Here is a 20,282-nt window from a genome sequence, read left to right as displayed (position 1 = left end):
GTGTATTTATCGGAAGTACCAATTAAACACGTGCTTCTCCTCTTCAGATGCCTACTCCACACTGGACCAGACGGGGAGAAGGAACACTCTGGATAACACACTCGGACCTACTGACAAAGATTTAGATCAGGTATCGGCCAACCTCATGACACACACTGACACTCCTCACACCTTTGGCTAGAGACATAAGCCCGCATGTCTGCACCTTTACTGAGAATTTACTGCCTCACTCCTAACATGCACTTTGCTCTTTGCTACATCTCTCTCCTGACCCCAATGTAACGTAATGCTCACTTAATTTTTAAAGTTATCTAGCCAGTTCACACCTTGTTGTTGTTGTTTTTGATTATAAATGGAATATTTTGGGGTTGAGGATTGCTGATCCGAGAAGCCAAAATCACCGAGCTGTGCTATAGCTGCAGTGCTTCACCTGACTTTAGGCGCCATCTGAGTTCAGTCTGCGCTCTCACAAGCTGCTAAAGTTGTTGTTCAATGAATGTAAAGGGCAAAAACTATTAATGGTGTTAATTTCACACACTGGTTTCCCAGAAAGTTACCGTGTGAATGGACATGTTCTCACACACACCCACAGGCAGCATGTTGATGCATGTCTCGGTACAGCACAGGAGTTGATCTTTATCTTGTGCGTTATTTCTCACCCTTGTCCCTTTTTTCCAACCTTAAAACAGGACCTAACATTGCACTAACATGTCGCAACTCTTCTGTCTTTCGTCATCCTGAACTCCCTCCACTTTTCCCCCTTCTGTGTCTACTCACCTCCTCTTTGGATTTTCACACTAAACCCTCTTTATTCACCCACTCCTTTGGACTCTTATCTCTCCTCATCTTTATCTGTCCTTCTCTCCTCTTTCTTTTTCTCTCTCTCTCCCAGGGAGGGATGTATGGGGAGAGGCAGGCCTCCTTGCCTCTAATGGATTCTTACGATGGTTAGGCTACACCCACTGTGTCACACTGCATGTCACCGCATGGTATGTGTGTCCCACTGGCTGCTCTCACAACTCACCGCATGGCCTAATATTAGTTTTGTAGTAAGATTTGTGAATATTTGTGTGTTTCTAATTGTGATTTGGATTTTTAATGAGCTTCCATTTTACTATTTTTAGACTGTTTTGCTCCCCCTGCTGGTGAAAAGTGTCAAATCTTTATTTTTTGTGGTTCCTTGGATCTTATATACACATATTTTTTGTTACCTCTGCTTTGCACAGTTTGTAATTTTTCGTTTTGTCCAATGTTAAGTAACGTTTTTACTCACTGTATTGTATTTTTTAAATAATAAATTTTTCTTTAAAAGTGTGATTCTTTCCACCCAGGCATGGCTGCCTCGCCCTTAGCCGCTCCATGTGATCCGTTCACACACTTGTACCTCTTCTTCTCTTGCAGAAAAACTGATTGTGTGCATCACAAGACGACAGCCTCCTCCCACTTACTGCCCTTGCTGAACTGACAATGGGGGACTACCGCTACACTACCGACATGACTAAACTTCATCCCTTACACTCACTCTCTTGCAGCTTCTCTTCTTCCCTCTCTCTCTGTTACATTCCTCCATTGCAGTTCAAACACTCGAATGAAACCATATGGAAAACTGACGATGCTCTGCATTCCCTGTTGACAGCCGGATGTGACACTACGACCACTTGACTCCAAAACCACTCCATCAGCACTACAGCTTGCTTGGACAACACTAATGCTCTCTTTCTTTGAGACTGTGGCTTCTTTGGTATTTTCTCGGAGGTCAGAGCAAAGACTAATTAAACAAATTAAAAAGGAACTGTTGGAATCATATCAGGACACTTTATGGTGAGATTTTCCATAAATGGCTAACACACTCTGTTTTGAAGAAATCAAGGTTTTCTCTCTCTCTCTCTTTCCTTAATGGTCACACACTACAAAATATGAGTAATTTCCTACCGCTGGGATCTTGTATTTATCTGTCTAATTAGATATGTGTACAGCTTCTGCTTCTGTTTTGGTAGCGGTTGTTCCTCTACTCGCTTTGCTGTGTACTTTTAGTTACGTACGCGTGCCAAATGACACTGCTACTGCTGTGACTGCCACTGCTAACGCGCAACATGGCACACTCAGACTTTTCTCCAGCAGCCACACTGAAAACTTGTCATCCGCTTTGTTCTGTTGGCATCTTGTGTTGGTGACAGCCCAAAGATGCACGGGCGTGCTGCTTTTTTCTGCATTTGATTGTGATGATCCACAACTGTACAAGGTTAGTTATACAGCCAGAAATAAAGCAGACGAATGATTCTCCTCCTCCTCCTTGTTGGAACAGACGGCAATTTCTAAAGTGATCTTTCTGTTAAATGCACCCCCCTTTTTCTTGGTAATTCTTAGTGGATATCTCAAGGATCCGGTGGGCGCATTTCCTTATCTGCAGGTCCATAATCTTATGAATGTGTACATATGCAAGATTGTCTTTAATCGTGGGCTAACTGGAGTGCCTCGCTTATTCAGGATGGGTCTCATGGGTGTGTCCAGCGTGACCTGGGTAACTGGTCAAGTTGTTGTTTTTTTTTGTTTTGTTTTTTCACAGCAGCGTACAATTTGGGAGTACTGTATATAGAACTCAGAAGTTTTTATTCTGCAAGAATATGCGATCTTGTATGTTATTGGATATTTCTTTTTTTTTTTTCTTTTTTTAAATTAAACTCTTGAGTTCTGTATAACTCACTGCTTCACAAATCCATAACCTGCCTGGCTTTAAGACTACAGATCGACACAGTGCTGTCTGTTTTTTTTTTTTTTTGCCCACATTTCTTTAGTACGATGTTTGTTCTGAAGAGGAATGCTTATTCTTAGTGCCGAGTGAGATGTAGATACTTACTGTGTGGATGATTAAAAGAAGCACTACGGGGTTGTAAAGTGTGATTTTTCTTTTCTTTTTTTAACCTCCTTTTTTCATGGCAGTTGAAATATGACAGCCTCCTTTTCTCAAATTAACGAGCTGTCTTCAAGATTGGACTGACTGAAAGATGAAAATGATAGCGAGCGAGGGCTAGTGTTAGAAAGAGAGGCATAGACCAGAATCTATTAGATAAAATCAAGAAAAAAGTAAAAGCACATTTAAACTATATATACAAGAGAATATTTGTTAATTTTAATGGTTTTATGTATTATTATTTTTTATATATATATTGATTTGGGTTCAATTGTTTTGGGTGCTCTGGGTGAATGCATATGCAATCTTTTTTTTTTTTTTTCTTTTTTTGTTTGATTGAAAACAGTTTGTCTTAATTGAAAGCAAAACCAAGTTAGCTGAACAGAAATCCTCCAACGCCATCATCAGATACACTAATGGGAAGGAAAAAACCAGATTGTTGACTAATGTAATCTCTTTGCCTTGGCTCTTAAAGTTGCACATTCTCATTTATGAATGAATTATGTAACTAGCAATAATGTTTTTAATAAAAAAGAAAATTATTTCTCAGTGCCCGTGTTTTCTTTTTTCAGATTCTATTTATTTATTTATTTATTTTTAAATGGGAACAAGGAGATGTTTATGATTTTTGTAGTCACTCAGTATCATTTACTTGTGGTTATTATAGTTGAAAGTGGGGGTAATAAAAACTAGACTACAAAAAAAAGTATTTTCTACTTTTAAAAACATATTGAGGAAATTAAGTAGCAGTAATTTAAGCATGAGAAGGAAATGGCCCAGACTTTTAGTGACACTGTAGGATTTCCACATGGCTGCGAGTCAGGTGACCAAATTCCAGCCAATTAAAATTGGGACACTAATTCTGAGCCATTTATAATGTGAAGGATAAATTCCATTTGAAAGCAACATTCCTGACGCCCTCACTGCGTAAACTTAAAGAGCATACATTACAGCCAGCATTATTCCTTATGTAGGTCTCCCTTTACTCATGTAGTCTCCTTTGTACATGTTTCTGCTGCTGTTTCATCTACAAAACCTTTGGCGTCTGAGGGGAAACATCCATCATTTTATTTCTTTTTTTTGTTTTTAATCCAAAATTGTTTTTGTTTTGTTTTTTTGTTGCGTTTGCTTTTTTTGTGGTAGTATTTGCCATATTCGACATAATTCTGCATATTTTGTGACTTGAAATGTTTTTTCACCTTCTGCTGTAAAGCATTGGCAGAATAACCACGACGACAACCTTTAACCTTTAAGGTGGTTGGGAACAACAGGACTGGTCCTGTGAGACTTCAAGTTCCAGACAGAGAATCTGCTACTGGCCAACCAACCACACATAGTGGTGGCTGACAAGGAGAAGACCGTAGTTGTGATAGTTATGGTGATGACCAATGGATGCCGACATCAGGAAGAAGGAACAGGAACACAAACACAAGTAAAAGGACTCTCCCTCTTATATATACACATTTTGGTTTCCGCTGATTCTGTTTAACGCCATTTTGTTATCAACAAACTACACATATGTCAGTAAAGATTTTCAGCTTGCATATTTAATTCATAAATTTATTTTTTCACTATCACAAAACAAATTGGAACTAAAATTTTTAAACCAATGAAACTAAAAGTGAATCCACTCTGAGCTGACACCAAACTTACTAATAACTCAGCGCTCGGTGTCATTTCACAGGGCGGTCAGTAGGTGTCGCTATCACGTTGCAACACCATCTCGGATGCAAAAACTCGTGATGGGCGTCGATGTGTTGCATATGGCTGTGCGACTTTAATTTCTGGCTTTAACTCCAGTGGGTAAAATAAACATAATCCTCCATGAACCCTCTGCTCCTGCTACAGGAAGATTTTGGTAAGTGTAACTTTAAAGCTAACCTACATTAGCCACAGTGTCGGAAATCACTCCAGAATTAGCCATCTTAATAAGGTTAAGCCAATTAAACCTTCATTCTAAGGAATGGAAGGATTATTAAGTTGTAGTCTATGAATAAAGTGGCAAAATTTTATGCGAAATGAAGGGCGTTTTGGTTTTTTGCATTTTTGTGCTAACATGTAGCTACCTCTTAAGCTAGCTAGGATAAGTCTAGACAGCGACGATTAACCAACGCATTTTGTTTAAAAAAAAAAAAAAAGTCGGCTTAGGTGTCTAGAAAATTGCGATTAATGGAATAAATGAAACAGACAAACAAATAAAAATGTTGTCTGATTGGTAACAAGCCGATAGTGAAGTTCACTAATGCTAATTAATTTGTAGGGCTCCTCCACGTGGTCCACATGCTCCCAGAGTCGGTGTTAGCTGTGATCCTGCCAGAGAGACCACCTCTGTACACACCGCACACAGGAAACTAGCCGTGACTCATTACACTGTCAGAAGAAAACGGGTATCTAGAGGTGTACCTAGTACTTAAATTAAGGATCTCAAGTTGTACCAAGAATTTAAACCTGCATTAAATTATAAGAAGAGGTCAAAAGTGAGGCTTTCCCCCAAACCATGAATGCAGCAATTGAGCAGTTTACTCAGAAATGTTCATTTCGATTTTAGGGGAAAAAGATCTTCAACTCAAAAGATAAAAGGTATAAATAAACTGTATTATTCAGATTAATAGAAAATAAATGAAACCATTATCTAGCGTCCATATATTCAGAAAAGCTCGAAATTGTATCTTAAATTACAATAAAAGCAATAATACAATAATAAAAGCAAAAAAAAAAAAAAATAGCAATTGGAATATTTTGGTACTTTCAAAGGAATACCCTACCATGAATCTGATTTGGGTTTTTTAAAAAAATCATCAAAAGATCTGTTTCCTGCCATTCTAAGCAAAGTTGGTCAAATAATTCATTTTTGTGCAAATCAGCCAAACTTTGAAAGCAATTTTTAATTTAATTTGACTGGTAATTTCTATACAACGTTTTCCATGTCGGCTAATACTGACTACCTTATGACTGTGCTCTTATTCAACAGGATAGTGAGCCCCCCCCCCCCCCCCAATGTTATTTAAGCTATTTAAGTGTTTACCAGATTTGTTTGGAGGCAGATGATTTGTGGCGACCTCCTTAAAATTGTAGCCGAAAGAAGAACAAGGTTTCTATACAAGCAGTTTTTGTGTCCCAGTTTTTGCTGAAATTAAATTCACATGCCCTTTAATGAACCATATGGTATAGCCAAGCTGGGAAAAAAAGTAGCCACCACCCAAAGAAATAGGTTGTGACTATTGTCCACCCATTCCACTAAATAATTATCACAGTGATTTAATGTTTTAGCTGGCAGCAGGTTATTTAACCCCCAGGATATGTCTGGAGACGTATCCTGGGGTTGTGGAAAAGATCTTACTCTATTTTAGAAGGGTGACATTATTGGCCTGAGCAGGGGAAAAACTCAGGAGATTCCTAAAATGACGAAAACTGGGTTAATAACTGCCCAGTGCATTATTGCATTATTGAAACCTGTAAGAGTTGTGGTGAACCATCATTTTTGATGGAGAAATGGACAAAATCTTGAATGATCCTGATCGGAGATTACTGAAATATTTAGTTTGTAAAAACTTCAATTTAATTTATATAACACCAAATCACAGCAACAGTCTTGTCGAAGTGCTTTATATTGTAACAGAACAACCCTACGATAATACAGAGAAAACCAACAACAATCAGAAAACCATCTATGAGCAAGCACTTGGCAATAGTGGAAAGGAAAAACTCCCTTTTAACAGGAAGAAATCTCCAAAAAAACAGAGTCATGGCATTTCCTTATCTTACATTGTAGCAAACTCAAGACACTGGCACTAAATGCTATCATAGCCCTAAGAAAACCACTTCTCAATGAGGCTGTAAGGGTGGAAAGAAGACTTCAGTTTGCTTAGGTGCTTAAAGATGGTCTGAGCCCAGATTTATCCTGCTTAAGAATGATTAGCACGTCATACTGAGGGATACAGATAAATTGATGCACCAACACGAGCCCATGGGGGCAGTCTTGTGGTTGGTTTAGTTGCTCATATCTAGGTTCAGCATTGTTGAATGAGGTCAGCTACCTGAATTTACTGAATGAGCAGCTTTTTCCAGCCATGGATTTTTTTTCTTCCCTGATGGCATGGACATATTCCAAGATGGCCGCATTCATTCGGATCAAATTGTGGCAAAGTGGTTTGGGTCTCACTGAGAATCTTTGGAATGTGCGTGTCTGCATATAAATAAATGTTGTGACATTTCGTAAGCTCAATGAAATGACTCATAAAGGTCTGAGACAAATTCCAAATGGCAGCTGGTTTATGAGCTTCCAGATGAGAAGATGAAGACAAGCACACACACAGTCAGATAAGTCAGGAAGTCATGCAGGCACATGTTCATTTGACAGAGATAAAAATCCTTGTAGTCCCTTATTTGGGCAGTTACTTTGAAGGACTATCTAATCGTTATCATTATCTGAGTGGTAACCAAAGAATAAAAGCTGCACATTTACAATCACCTGTTAAATCTGATTTAAAACGCTTAAAAAAATAAGACTTTGAAATGCTTTTTTCTATCTGAAGGTTGGGCTTCAGCCACCGTGTTTGCTGTTACAGAATTCTCACTTAAGGATTCTTCTCCATGTCTTTCTTCTGCCTCTGATGTTGTGCAGGGAAACATAAATTTTGCACACACATGCCCTGGAATGTTAACCATATTACTTTTTTAAAATTAAAAACGTATCTTTGGATGTGAATTGCAAACTCCCTCTGCCTGCAAATGCTCTTGTGCCTGTTTGATTTTGCTTCAAGACGGCTTCTGTTTGTACTTCAAACAGAAGTGCTCATGTGGACATGCAGAGGTACCTGTGGCCTGGTTATGAGGTGCAGCTTCTCGGGGGGCTGCAGAGACAACAGAACAGTGCCCAGTTCTGTGACACCCTGCTCCAAACTGAGGGTGAGAAAGAAGGAAAATTACAAAGTTCTTTGTGATGTAAGACAATGTACAAAATGCACAATTGAGTCATTCTCTCCTGACTTATTCTTTATGTAAAGGTATCTCAATCCCAACCCACAGCTGCATCCTTGCAGCTCTCAGCCCGTACTTGTCTCAGAAGCTTTCAGCCTCCCCCTCACCTCCATCTGGACAGAAGCGTCAGCTCCAGCTCCAGACCGTGAAGGCCCAGACTCTGCTCAAGCTGGTTGGTCTGCTTTACTCTGGTGTGCTGGAAGTAAAAGGAAACAATGAGAAGAGTGATGTGCTGGCTGCAGCCCACCAGTTTGGAATCACAGACCTTGTACGAGGACAGAAGGGTGGAGGGCCGAAAGAAGTCCAGGAAAGGAGGCAGAGTCTTGGGAATTGCAGAGAGAGACGGGGAAGCCTAAAAATACAGGAGACACATGTTGAGGCTGAGGTGACGGGCACGGGAGAGGAAAATTCACCAGTCAGAAAGACAATCAGTGTGTCTGTTGGCACACAGACAGCAACCATTGCTGAAAATTCAGTGGATTTTGGAAATCCGGAGCCTGCCTCCTCTGTAGCTCAAAGCCCGGATGTTTGTATCACTGTTCCACATCTCACCCCTCGCCCCGCCGTTGCCAGTGATGCAGAGTCTACATTTGGCCAAAGTTGTGACAGTGTAACGAATCCCACATCCACTTCATCTTTTTCCATTGACACTGTGCCTTTTCCTACCATCCGTAATGATTCCAGTTCCTCGGAAGCTCAGGGCGACTGTTACCAAGAGTCATCTGAGTCTGGGGACAGCATCACCTGGTTGTCCAGAGAAAGGGCAGGATTGGAGGATGGAAAATCAAACGGCACGGCAGCTGAGAGCGTAAATGCAGAGCAGCCACGACAGGTCTGCAGAGATGAGATGAACGAAAAAGAAAACTCGAGTGAAAAGAGTCCTTCACCATGCAGCGCAGCGGTGAAAGATCTAACCAAGATGAAGGAGATGATGGAAGACGCACAGATATCCATCAAGGTGAAAAGAAATTGTATTCTTTTCGTGTTGTGAGCAGGAGTTCCGTTTCATGGATTGAGTGTAGGCATCATGTATGTTCGTTGTCTCTGGATTAGTTTGTTATATGTCACACCACATGTGTTGGACACCTTTCTCACTTTGTGTGTTTTTGTCAGAACTGTATTTGTCTTATGTGTGTGCAGGTGAAGCTGAGGAGAAGAACGACAGGAGAGATGTGGGAGGTGGTGACGGTACAAAGCCCAAATGAGACGTCCATCCTGACATCACCGACTAAGGTATTTAACCCTCTGGGGTCGCCGGACGCGGCGGCGCATCAAAATCACATGACCAATTTAAGACGACACAGCTACAAGATGCGGCAGGTCAGAGTCCCCATTTCAACTTGGGTCGAAAGTGCGAACTTCACTATATACCAGTTTTTGAATTGTGTCGATGGGCCACGTAAAACCAGAGTTATGATAAAAAATACACGTGATGTTTTTTTTCTGAACAAAACAGTGGCGTTTACAGTGTGAAGAACGGTAAAAACAGCGTTTTCTACAGACAGCGCTAGCAAACACTCTCCCTTTGCGAACATCCCTTCCCTATTGGTGTTAGAGTTTACCATGTCAGCCAATCAAAAAACTGATGAGTGGAGTGACACCCGCGATGGAAAGCGGGCGAGCGAAAGACAGAGAGAGTGAGCGAGTTTTCATATGTGAGACATTAGTGACGTTTAGCGTGTTTGGAGGCTGTAGTTAGTTTGTTGTGTAGTTATTGTCTTGTATTGTGTGTCAGTTAGACTGCTGAATTTCATATTTGCTCTAAAAAAGCCGTCAAAGGCAGATTTCAGTGTAAACGCTGTTCCCACATGGAAAACTGGACTGATGCACCTCCTGCTGTCAGACCTGCAGGGTTTAGGCCTGTGCTGTTCTCCTCTGTCTTATACTGAACACAAACTACATTTTTTGGACTGGCACAAATAATTTGTGTGCCTTCTTATTTGATGCAGAACACCTGATTGTTCTGTAAATAGATTTAAATGGTTATATAAAAAACGCCTGAGGCCTTGGCTGCATTTTTAGGTAAATAGTACCATATAACTTTGTTGTTTGCAAAACTTGTGCATAATTTTTAGAAATGTACAATTTCTATTTGCATTTCAAGTTATGAAAATTATTCGTTAAACATGTTTGTGGGTTTTACAGTAAAAAATATAACTTTTTTCTACTCGGATTTTGAATTTTTTGTCTGAATTTAGATCAACTGTGCTAATATAGTATACCAAAATGAAAAAATAACTCAAATTTCAGATATTTGAGGTTGTGCTGAAAATAATGATACCAAAAAAGGCAAGAAAAACATATTTTAAAGGTGAAATATAGAGGTAAAATCAAAAAGTAGTCAAAAACGGCCAATTATACCCTGGACCCTGGGTTAAGGAATAAATTGCAAAATAACTTAATATTTAATTACCATACTTTCTGGACAATAGAGCGCACCTGTATATAAGCCGCATCAGCTCTATTTAAAAAAAAAAAAAAAAAGATATACAAGCCGCAGATATCTATGATGAAAAAATAGATATTTACTGCATGTACAGAACAATCTTGTACTGCAAATGTACAAGTATGTACCTGAACAGATTCTTTCCGAACAATGCCTTTTAACACGGCAGCAACTTTGCTGATTAAAACGGAACAGTATTTATTTACCTCCGTTTTTCCTGTACTTGAAACCACAAGTCACTTTAATCATCTTCGCTGAAACCCATGAAGTCGTCTTCTTCAGTGTCGGAGTTGAACAGGCTCAGAAGAGCTTCATCACATCTGTCTCCATCAGTCTCGCTCTCCGTGTCACTGTCATCCTCCGGTGAAGTTGGCTCTGAAGGTGCGCCGCTCTCTTCGCGCAGCAGTCCAGCCTTTCGGAACCCATTGGTGATGGTGGATTCTTTCACAGCACTCCACGCTGTTAGGATCCACTGACAGACATCAGAAAAGGATGCTTTTCGCATGCGGCCAGTTTTTGTGAATGACTTTTCACCGCTTGTCATCCAAGTCTCCCGCTCAACCCGTAGTGCAGCTTTAAATGCCCGATTTACACTGATGTCAAGTGGCTGCAAAAACGTTGTTGTACCTCCAGGAATCACAGCTGGAATGGAGTTTGTTTTCTTGATCGCTGCTTTCACAGAATCTGTGATATGGGCCCTCATGCTATCCAAAACAAGCAGTGCTTTTTTCCGGTGAAAAAATCCTCCCGGGCGCTTCCCATAGCACTCCGTTAACCATTCCTTCATTAGACCTTCTATCATCCACCCTTTGGTGTTAACTTTGACCACTATGCCTTTTCGGGAGTTGTTCTTTCGGCATAGTTATGCGCTTAAAAATCACCACTGGTGGAAGTTTTTGTCCGGATGCCGTGCATGCCAGAACGCAGGTGAAGTGCGTCCTCTCATGGCCTGTTGTTTTCAACAACACGGATGATGCACCTGTCTTGTTAACGGTCCTGGTCAGAGGCAGATCAAATGTTAAAGGTACTTCATCCATATTGATTATGTCGTCTGGTCCGATGGAGTTTTCTTGTATCTTTTTTTCAACGAATTTGTGGAAGTTTTCAACTTTTTCCTGATAGTCAGGGGGGAGTTGCTGACAGAGAGTGGTCCGTGGTTTTTACGTTTCATAAATCTGAAACACCATGACGGCCCACCTTTGAAATCTTTAATATTCATTTCGCGGGTGATTGTTTCGGCTTTCAGTCGGATCTGTACAGTGGATACACCTCGGCCACCTGCTCTCTGTGTGTTCACCCATTCCTCCAGGACATTTTCAAGTTCAGGCCACCTGCTTTTATGTCCTCTGAAAGCTTTTCTCAACTTTTGGCATTGCATGAGCTCTTCCCGCTGTCGCCTCCAACGTCTCACCATAGACTCATTGACGCTAAGCTTGCGTGCAGCAGCGCGGTTTCCCTCCTGGATAGCAAGATCGATGGCCTTCAACTTAAAACTTGCATCATACGAACTTCTTCGTGTGGTTTCCATGATGAAGGGGCGAGGATTTGAAAATAATTACCAGTTGGTAATTTGTTGTGCGTGTTCTATCTGAACACGCTGAGGCCATGGTTCTCAGCCGGAAAAGGGTGGAGTGCCCACTCTGGGTTGGGGATGAGTTCCTGCCCCAAGTGGAGGAGTTCAAGTATCTCGGGGTCTTGTTCGCGAGTGATGGGAGAAGGGAGCCGGAGATCGACAGACGGATTGGGGCTGCGGCTGCAGTAATGCGGACGCTGCACCGGTCCGTCGTGGTGAAGAGGGAGCTGAGTGTAAAAGCGAGGCTCTCAATTTACCGGTCGATCTACGTCCCTACCCTCACCTATGGCCACGAGCTGTGGGTAGTGACCGAAAGAACGAGATCGCGGATACAAGCGGCAGAAATGAGCTTCCTCCGAAGGGTGGCTGGCCTCTCCCTTAGAGATAGGGTGAGAAGTTCGGCCATCCGGGAGGGGCTCAGAGTAGAGCAGCTGCTGCTCCACATCGAAAGGAGCCAGCTGAGGTGGTTCGGGCATCTGACAAGGATGCCCCCTGGGCGCCTCCTGGGTGAGGTGTTCCAGGCATGTCCCACCGGGAGGAGGCCCCGGGGCAGACCCAGGACACGCTGGAGAGATTATATCTCTCGGGTGGCCTGGGAACGCCTTGGTATTCCCCCGGACAAGCTGGAGGAGGTGGCTGGGGAGAGGGAGGTCTGGGCCTCTTTGCTTAGGCTGCTGCCCCCGCGACCCGGCTCCGGACAAAGCGGATGAAGATGGATGGATGGATGGTGTTCTATCTGCTAAAGAAAAAGTAGTGTATTCTTCTTTGCATTGATTTTTCATCAATCTATCTTGTTTTTTATTCTAATTCTGGTTAGAGTCCCCCTAGTGGTGGAAGAAAAATCCACAGAATAGCCGCACCTTTGTATAAGCCTCATGGCTCAAAACCTAAGGGAAAAAGTAGCGGCTTATAGTCCAGAAAGTACGGTACATTTTTTGAAGCTACACTAAACACTTAAAAAATGTTGTTGTTTTTTTTTTTATTTTCTGGCAATTTTTTATGGCTTGTGGGGATAGGTTAATTGGATAATCCAAATTGCCACTAGGTGTGAATGTGAGCGCGAATGGTTGTCTGTCCCTGTGTGTTGGCCCTGCGACAGACTGGCGACCTGCCCAGGGTGTACCCCGCCTCTCGCCCTATGACAGCTGGGATAGGCTCCAGCGCCCCTGAAAAGGATGAGAAGAAGCGGATGGATGGATTTTTTTTTTATGGTTTCAGGCTTTACACGTGTGACAGTGTCATGAGGTTTGTCATGAGCTAGTGGGAGATTTGAAGTATTTAGGAAAGTACATTTCAGTATCACTTAAATTCCCAGTTCTGAGTCTGACAGACGGCATAATCGAGTGAACATCAAGAAACATGAAGTGGAAGAATTCCCTGTGATAAAAACTTTTATTTTGATTAAAAAATAGGATGCCCTTTCAAAACCTTACAATAACCAGCTTCTTCTTCTTAATCTTTGTTTATACTGTGTTATAGACTCAGGCAGCTGGAGACCTGAGAAACGAGTAATCATACCTGTTATACTTTGAAATGTGCTTGAAGACTGTTGCTTGGCATTGGGGCTTATTTTTGATGCCAGATGTTTTGCAATGTTTTGAAATATTACCTATGAAAGCATGACAACTAAACATTTATATAACTTAAGCTCACGCTGGTAAGCAAGAAACAAGAAATATCCATTTGTCAACAAGAATAGAGACCGCAGGAGGGAAGGTGCATTTCTGCAGAATAGAGTAGGCTGAAGAAGAGGAGGAGGAGGTGCACGTGGCCCGGCCGATGGTTTGGTGAGACGTTAAAGTCTCACTCCGTGCTCTGTGAGAAGTAAGCAGCAGCGGTATGATGTAAATGTGGTGTAAAACCTTAGCTGGGCAGGTTTAGCTCGGCTGTTGCCTCAGGCTCGACCAGAAAGAAGGTGCGTTTCATCATGTTCTCCCCCTGAGATCAGCAGCACAGCAGACATATTTGCTCTGTGGAAACTTTGCCATCCTTTTACCTGGTAAAGGGTAAAAGATTACCACAAGAATCTCTGATGTCTTGATGGTAAAGCAGTATCTGTTTTTATTTACGTGTCGAGAAATTTGTCAATTGTTTAATGTGAATATGAAAAATTGGAAAAAAGTGTTTATAAAATGACATGATCACCAGTTAATTTCTTTTTCTTCACTTGTTTCCTGTGAGTGCTGCAAACAGTGAAGTTGTTTTTTATTCAAACTGTGGTGATCAGAGAAGTGAGTGTTAAATATTTTAGCTGGTTTCAGTCTTCCTTTCCAGCTCTCATCAAATAACTTCAACTGGAGGAATGAAAATCCAAACTTTGATATGAAACTTAGATTTCAGTGGTAAAATAAAGTCTTTGTCCCGTCTCCCCTAATCCGACAATCACGTTTCAACCGTCGTTGTTTTCTCTGTATTATTATTACCTCGCCTACATTATAAAGCACTTAGAGGCAACTGTTGGGGACTCATTTTCAGAGAAGCACCTCAATAAAATAGTTTGTTAGTCCAGTTTATCTGCAGACAGATGAATTCACCTTTGTTTTAAAGTTTGAATGAAAGGTGATATTTTGTAATGGTTTTAATGGTTTCTTATTCATCTTTCAAAAAGCCACAGACAGATGCTGAGGAACTCGAGCCTCCTCCCTCCCCTGTCCCCCCATGCCCTGTTCAGAAACCAGAGATCCAGAACCTTCCACCTGCTGTAACCAGCTCTCCCACACAACCAGAGCAACACCACAGCACCACCTCTGAATCCCAGTCTTTCTCCAGCAGCAGCTTCACCTCAAACCCCGACACTGAGCTTGAATCAGCGCCGGCGCCTCAGCCGCAGGGCTCTGCGGACGAGTGTGACGAGCAGATAGAGAAGCTGTTAGAGGACGTCATGATGAGCCTGAACATCCTGCCCAACTTGGAGAGTAACTGTAAGAAGTTGGAGTCGAGCCACAATGTTTGCCGAGTCCCAGTTTCGCAGGGTGACGCAGCCCAGGGTCGGATGGATCCTGTTGCCAGTGCAGCAGAGGTTGCTTTCTTTCAGGATTTGGAGTCGCAAAGCAACCAGACGTCAGTGGAGACAGGTAGAAGCTTTCTTTGTAAATACACATATATTTTTAATATCACATTATGAAATAGTTGTACAGACCCGTAGTAAGTTTTTTTTGTTTTCTGTATTTTTATTCTTTTGTTAAAGACTCCTTAGCATCTCTCCTCACTGCTCCACAGGCTCCAGGGTCTCATTACTGGCCTGTTATTGTTTGTGGCTAGCAAACAGTTTTTAGGTCCATTACTGCCACCTTCTGCATGCAGTAGTGTATTACATCTTAACAGTATTGGGTTTGTTTGTTTGTTTGTTTGTTTGTTTGTTTGTTTGTTTGTTTGTTTGTTTGTTTGTTTGTTTTTTGAGACAAGACATTGATCAATTTTAGAATAAGGACTCAAAAATCCTGACCACCCCTCACTGCGAATGTACTGAAGTTTACTGTTCAGCATTTAACATTTATTGGTGATTTTTGTGTTTGTTTAGTTACATTTTAACAACATGTAAAGCCTTACAGTTTGTCTTTATTATTTTTCATACCTTGTTTTGTCTAAAACCTCAAACAGTTCTTCGTTCCTTGGATTAAACTTCAGTGTTTCTGCAAAGAAAATGAATTTGAAGAATTAACTGAGAGCAGGTGGAAGAGAGCCTGGACAGAAGAGAAATAAAAATAAATAAATAAAAAAGTCAGTAGAAGCAAAAAAAGAATACATGTGTATGAATGAGAGGGAGACAGGTGTAACAGTGAATCTGCAAATAGTAGAGGTACTGGGAGTAAAGCAGGTTTGTGGTTTGGAGATGGGCAAAAAAGTGCAGGAGCTGGATGTTGCACAGTTGAAGATGCTCAGATTTGATCTGGATGTGAGTAGGAGGGACAGCTGAGGCTGAGCAGTTTGTAGACGACTGTTTTAGACTTCTGTCCTTTTTATACTGATTTTAAAAAGGCAGAGGTGTATTTTCAGAGAGTAACACAGTAGGACCTTTTTCTTTCTTTTTTTTTAAAGCACATTACATGTTATTACAGAAGCAGACTGAGTTGAACCTGACTTAAGTCTCAGTTCAAGTGCTCTCACTGCTACCCGTCCTGCTGCCCTTCCTCCTCAGTTTTTAGGAGCTTATTAATTGGTACTTTTAATTGGATTTTTTGATTGTCACAGAAAATGTCTATAAAAATACAGGGCTTACAATTCACGTATTTAAGATGAATTGATAGTCATCCTTCCGCTTGCTCGTTAGGTATCCATTGTTGCTTTGCAGCTCCAAACCAGCCCAAGTTGATCCAGCAGCAGCAGCCGACTCCCCAGTGCAACCCAGCTGTCAGATCTTTATGGCAAATCGATGGATTGAGCTGCCAGGGTTTGCCCCCATTCAAAAGTCAAAATTCTCTGTATCCGGAAACAACCACAGGCTCAGCCCTGTCTTCAGCTTTCTCCACCAGAGGCCAGAAACTCCATTACCCAGCATTTCAGCCACCATCCTCACAAGATGATCAACAGAGTCTCGAGTTTTTGCCTCTGCCAAATGGAGATGGGACACAGTCTAAACCCACTTTTTCCTCACCTTGCATGGATGACTTGCGGCTTCCTCAGCGTCTCTCCCCATTAGAGCCAAGTTCATCTGCAGCTAAAGGTCAGCCTCTACTCAACAACTCAGCAAACCCTGAACACGATGTCCAGCAGCAGCCATCCTTACGTAGGAGACCCTGGCTCTCGGACAACGCTGGTTCACTGCAGTTTCCCTTTAGCAGCATCATTTGCACAGGTCATAAAAGTACATCTCCATCACCAGATCCAGATCACAGCTGCCAGTCAAAGCAAGAGCAGCAGGAGAAGGATTTGCATTTAACAAATAGAGGAACCAGTGCAGAAGGTTGCAAAGGGAATAGCTTGAAAAAGAGAGGAAAAAAATCAGCAGCAGAAGTAAAATCGTACTCCAGGAGGCTGAAGGAGAGTTTCAAATATAGACATGATGACTCTACAGGAGACGGGAGGAAGAGAAGGCGCACAAATGATCAACAAGACTCCACCGGTTCTTGTTCTGCGTACAAAGATTTAAAAGTCAGTGATGGAACAAAGAATTGTTCAGTGAGTTTGTCAAGTAACAATGTGCTATTGAAGGAAAGAGAAGTGGCTATCAGGTCTTCAAATGCACCATCTGGACTTCCAGGGAAACCCAGCAAAATGTTGCCCGTCATTGACATTGGGGAAGAAAAACCCTTTGGCACCAAGCCGTCTCGGATCAGGACCAGGGGCTTTATAAAAAAATCTCAAGAGGCAGCAAATAACACGACCCCACCTGAAACGCCTTGCATTTTCAAGCCTGTCGTCAGCAGAGCTCAGCTTGTGAGTCAGGATGGCGTCTCGCTCGCGAAAAGGAAACGTGGTAGACCCCGAAAAATAAGACCTGTAGAGGACTCTACACAAAGTGTTCCTGCCGTTGTTGAAAACAATGAAAATGTCGACAATGCGCAGGTCGACAGGGACTTGCCAAAGGAGCAGGAGGAGAAAAAAATGGAGAGGACGTGCAGGAAACGGAGGAGGAATGAGAGCGAGGTGGAGGTCAGCGCAGTGAAGAAGACTGCGAGTGTCGAGCACACTGAAAAGGCTGAAGAAACCAATAATGACTGTAACGTAAAACCCGGGACAGTGAATCAGCGGCACGTGGTCACTCTGAAGGACATTCAGAAGCTTATTAAATGGCAACAAGCACGAAGAATGAAGTCCAAACAGACCCAGGAAACACATGAACCTGCAACAGGCACAGATGGCATATTGGAGAAAGGAGTGGACATTAAAGACGGGACAAACTCTGAAGAACATCACAAAGGTTCAAACATCGCAGTTGATAAAAATCACAATCTTCTTTTGAGCCCGTCTGCAGAGACAAACAGTCGTATGAGCGAGAAGAGGAGTTTGGATGGTGATGAAGACCACCCAGTGTCCTTAGACGTTGTGGAAGAAGATGAAGCCAAGGTGACACCGGAGAGAGAGCGACCACTGGGAAGTCCTTATGAAGGTACTTTGAATTTTGCTGTTTCTGTTGCCATGGTAAATTAATCGGATTTTGTTTTGAAGGTTGTTATTCAGAATGAATGATTACATGGGTAGTATTGATTTTTCTGCTCTATGCCAATCACACAGGCACCTCCGAGGATGGGTTGGCATAGTGTGCTGTGGCTTCAGGCCATTTGTCTCTTGCAGATGGGAGTAAACTGTAAAAACACAGACCATAAACTGTCACGTTGGAGCTAAGGCACGGTGTTTGTGTCGCCCCCATGTGGGCTGACGCAAAGCCGCATAGTTTCACTTCAAGAGACCAAAAAACTTTTCTTAAAGTAGATGCAGATTTAGACATAAAAAAAGAGAAAAAACTAATAAAAAAAACTGAATATCATTTCAGGTTAAACCTTGCATTAGAGCAAATTTACATTTTAATATTTTTTGTCTTTTTAAGTCTGCTCAGAATTTCAGTATCTGTTCAGACATCAGCTTCAATACGGCCATTTTTTTTTTAAACGTGCTGTTGCACAATCCAGTGCATGATCAACATGTACTTAAGTGCTGTTTGTCCTGCAGTCTGGTTGGACGGCACCTTCATTTCTCAGTGGATCTACTACATTAAAAAAAAATCTACCTTGGAAGGAGAATGCAGTGTTTTGTGTAGGAAACACTGTAAAATTCTCTCTGTAGGCATGTGTCCATGTTTGCTTTTGCTATTTAGTTTCTTCCTTTTTTATGTCCTCAGTTATGTCACAACAGTGGGATGGCACTCGAGCATTTAAAGCATGCCATAAAGCTTTCTTTCCATTTGGCTGTGCAGGTTCCTGTCATCTACTAGCTGTTATTTTCAAACTAACCACCTAACCCTGCTCCTTCCTGTGGAGGACCAAGACTAGGTGGCAGCCTGACCAGGTTGCTCTTGTGGCGGTCACCGTCCAACTCCAGGCCTCACGGGCAGGTGTCCTGCAGGTTTTAGATATCGCTCTGGGTCAACGCACCTGAATCAAATGATTAGTTCATTTCCAGGCCTCTGGAGAACGTAAAGAGATGTTAAGGAGGTAATTTAGCCATTTAAATCAGCTGTGGTGGATCAAGGACACATCTAAAACCTGAGGCCTGGAGTTCCACACCCCTGGTCTAGGTGGATGGACTTCTGCTCTACTGTCTTTGACTTCAGCTGGTGATTAAAGTTCTTGTTTGGTCTGGAGATGCACTGTGAGCTCAGTGGCCACTCGATTGAGATGATGCTGGTCCATGCTGGTGCGCTGAGCTCTCGAGGGCTGCAGAGCAGAACAAGAACAGAATCACTTGAAAGGCAGCTGATCTTGTGTTTTATTTGCTGACGGTGTTTGCAGATGAGACACTAACGTCAAAAGCTCACTGCTGGCTATAGAGGCAGCTGACTATTGATCAGTTATTTATCATCGGAAAGTGTGAGTATGCCTCTTTCTGCTTGCACACAAACATGCACGCACATGCTCCTGCTACCCTCACAGTCTCCTTCTGTGGCACAGGGAAATCTGATACAACGGGGTCTCCATTCCTCAATGATGACTGCTCCTCTCACAGTGACACCCTCCTGCCTGAAGAAAACACAGCTTTGGACTTCATGTTGCAGCCCTTGACCGCGAAGATAACCAGTACAGACAAAAAGGGAAAAGAGGAGGAGGAGGAGGAGGAAGAAGAAGATGTGGATGTTCTGGTTTGCTCCCCAGAAAAAGCATCTCAGACCAGAGAGTGTGAGGGGTTCCTCAACAACATAGACATGACTCCGAATGAAGATGAGGAAGATGATGTGAATGAGATTGACGTGACTGGAGACGAGGCAGAGTAACGTCATGTACGTGTGTATTTTCTACCCCGTCCAGTGGTCGGCTCTCACTCTAATGCTGTCTCTGTTCTGGTTGTGTTTATGTTCACATGTCACATGAAGTTGCGTTTAAAGATTCATTTTTACATTCTTCACTTCATGTTTTCACCGCTTTGGGTTTTCGTTTAGTTCCTTCTGTATACGGTTCAAAAAGATGTTTCATTTCCTTTAATAATATTCTAAAGAAAAAGTTTCTTTTGTCAATTTTATAAATTTTACATTTTCAGCGAAATTGTCTGATGAATAGAGGAAAAGGCACTTGAGTGGCCTTCAGTGATGTCCCTCTGTATGTTTCCATTGTGGAAAAGCTCTGTTGTTTTAAGTCTATATTTGTAAAACTGTTTTATGTACATCAGTACATAATTATGGTTTATTAAACGTTTTCATGTGACCGCTTGCTTTCTTTAAAAAGCACCATAGCTGAACACAAGAGGGCACTACAGAATATACACTCACTGGCCACATTATT

The 20,282-nt window shown here is 42.0% G+C and overlaps 2 protein-coding genes across 10 annotated transcripts in view; both read left to right on the top strand.

The window, feature by feature from the left end:
• The window catches only part of ctnnd1 (catenin (cadherin-associated protein), delta 1), a 32,060-nt gene extending 28,600 nt beyond the window's left edge, over positions 1–3,460 (top strand). For 5 of the 7 annotated variants that reach the window (XM_086296875.1, XM_086296872.1, XM_086296871.1 and 2 more), the window contains 3 exons: positions 48–130; positions 893–947; positions 1,402–3,460. In XM_086296875.1, coding sequence (XP_086153001.1) covers positions 48–130; positions 893–947; positions 1,402–1,460 — 197 coding nt within the window. In that variant the 3' untranslated portion in view covers positions 1,461–3,460. Of the gene's footprint in view, positions 1–47; positions 131–892; positions 990–1,401 lie in introns of all 7 variants that reach the window. The other 2 variants (XM_086296873.1, XM_086296874.1) reach the window with 2 other exon arrangements.
• Positions 3,461–3,518: 58 nt separating this feature from the next.
• Positions 3,519–20,204, top strand: LOC147328481 (uncharacterized). Of its 3 annotated transcripts, none has more exons than XM_086296869.1 (9): positions 3,519–3,881; positions 4,125–4,343; positions 4,596–4,769; positions 7,701–7,819; positions 7,918–8,849; positions 9,032–9,124; positions 14,519–14,984; positions 16,181–17,959; positions 19,458–20,204. In XM_086296869.1, the coding sequence occupies exons 4-9, from the start codon at positions 7,717–7,719 to the stop codon at positions 19,775–19,777; spliced, it is 3,693 nt and encodes a 1,230-aa protein (XP_086152995.1). In that variant the 5' UTR covers positions 3,519–3,881; positions 4,125–4,343; positions 4,596–4,769; positions 7,701–7,716; the 3' UTR covers positions 19,778–20,204. The 3 variants fall into 3 exon arrangements, with proteins under 3 accessions (XP_086152995.1, XP_086152996.1, XP_086152994.1); XM_086296870.1 differs by adding an exon at positions 19,299–19,376 and having other exon boundaries at positions 3,519–4,343; positions 19,458–19,599; XM_086296868.1 differs by having other exon boundaries at positions 3,519–4,343.
• The last annotated feature ends 78 nt before the right edge of the window (positions 20,205–20,282 follow it).

This window comes from Aulonocara sp. 'chitande type north' Nkhata Bay, linkage group LG6, assembly GCF_057382095.1.
Source record: "Aulonocara sp. 'chitande type north' Nkhata Bay isolate Kocher_YH1m ecotype deep benthic linkage group LG6, A_spYH_male_GT1.1, whole genome shotgun sequence".
In the NCBI taxonomy this organism is placed as follows: Eukaryota; Metazoa; Chordata; class Actinopteri; order Cichliformes; family Cichlidae; genus Aulonocara; species Aulonocara sp. 'chitande type north' Nkhata Bay.
This window is presented reverse-complemented; position numbering and strand designations above follow the sequence as displayed.

Bases quoted from the DNA above. Each gene is read 5' to 3' on its own strand.
- LOC147328481 (XM_086296869.1), top strand. From the start codon at position 7,717: ATGCAGAGGTACCTGTGGCCTGGTTATGAGGTGCAGCTTCTCGGGGGG. The intron at 7,820-7,917 runs GTGAGAAAGAAG...CTTTATGTAAAG, and splicing joins CACCCTGCTCCAAACTGAGG to GTATCTCAATCCCAACCCAC. The intron at 9,125-14,518 runs GTATTTAACCCT...TCTTTCAAAAAG, and splicing joins TCCTGACATCACCGACTAAG to CCACAGACAGATGCTGAGGA.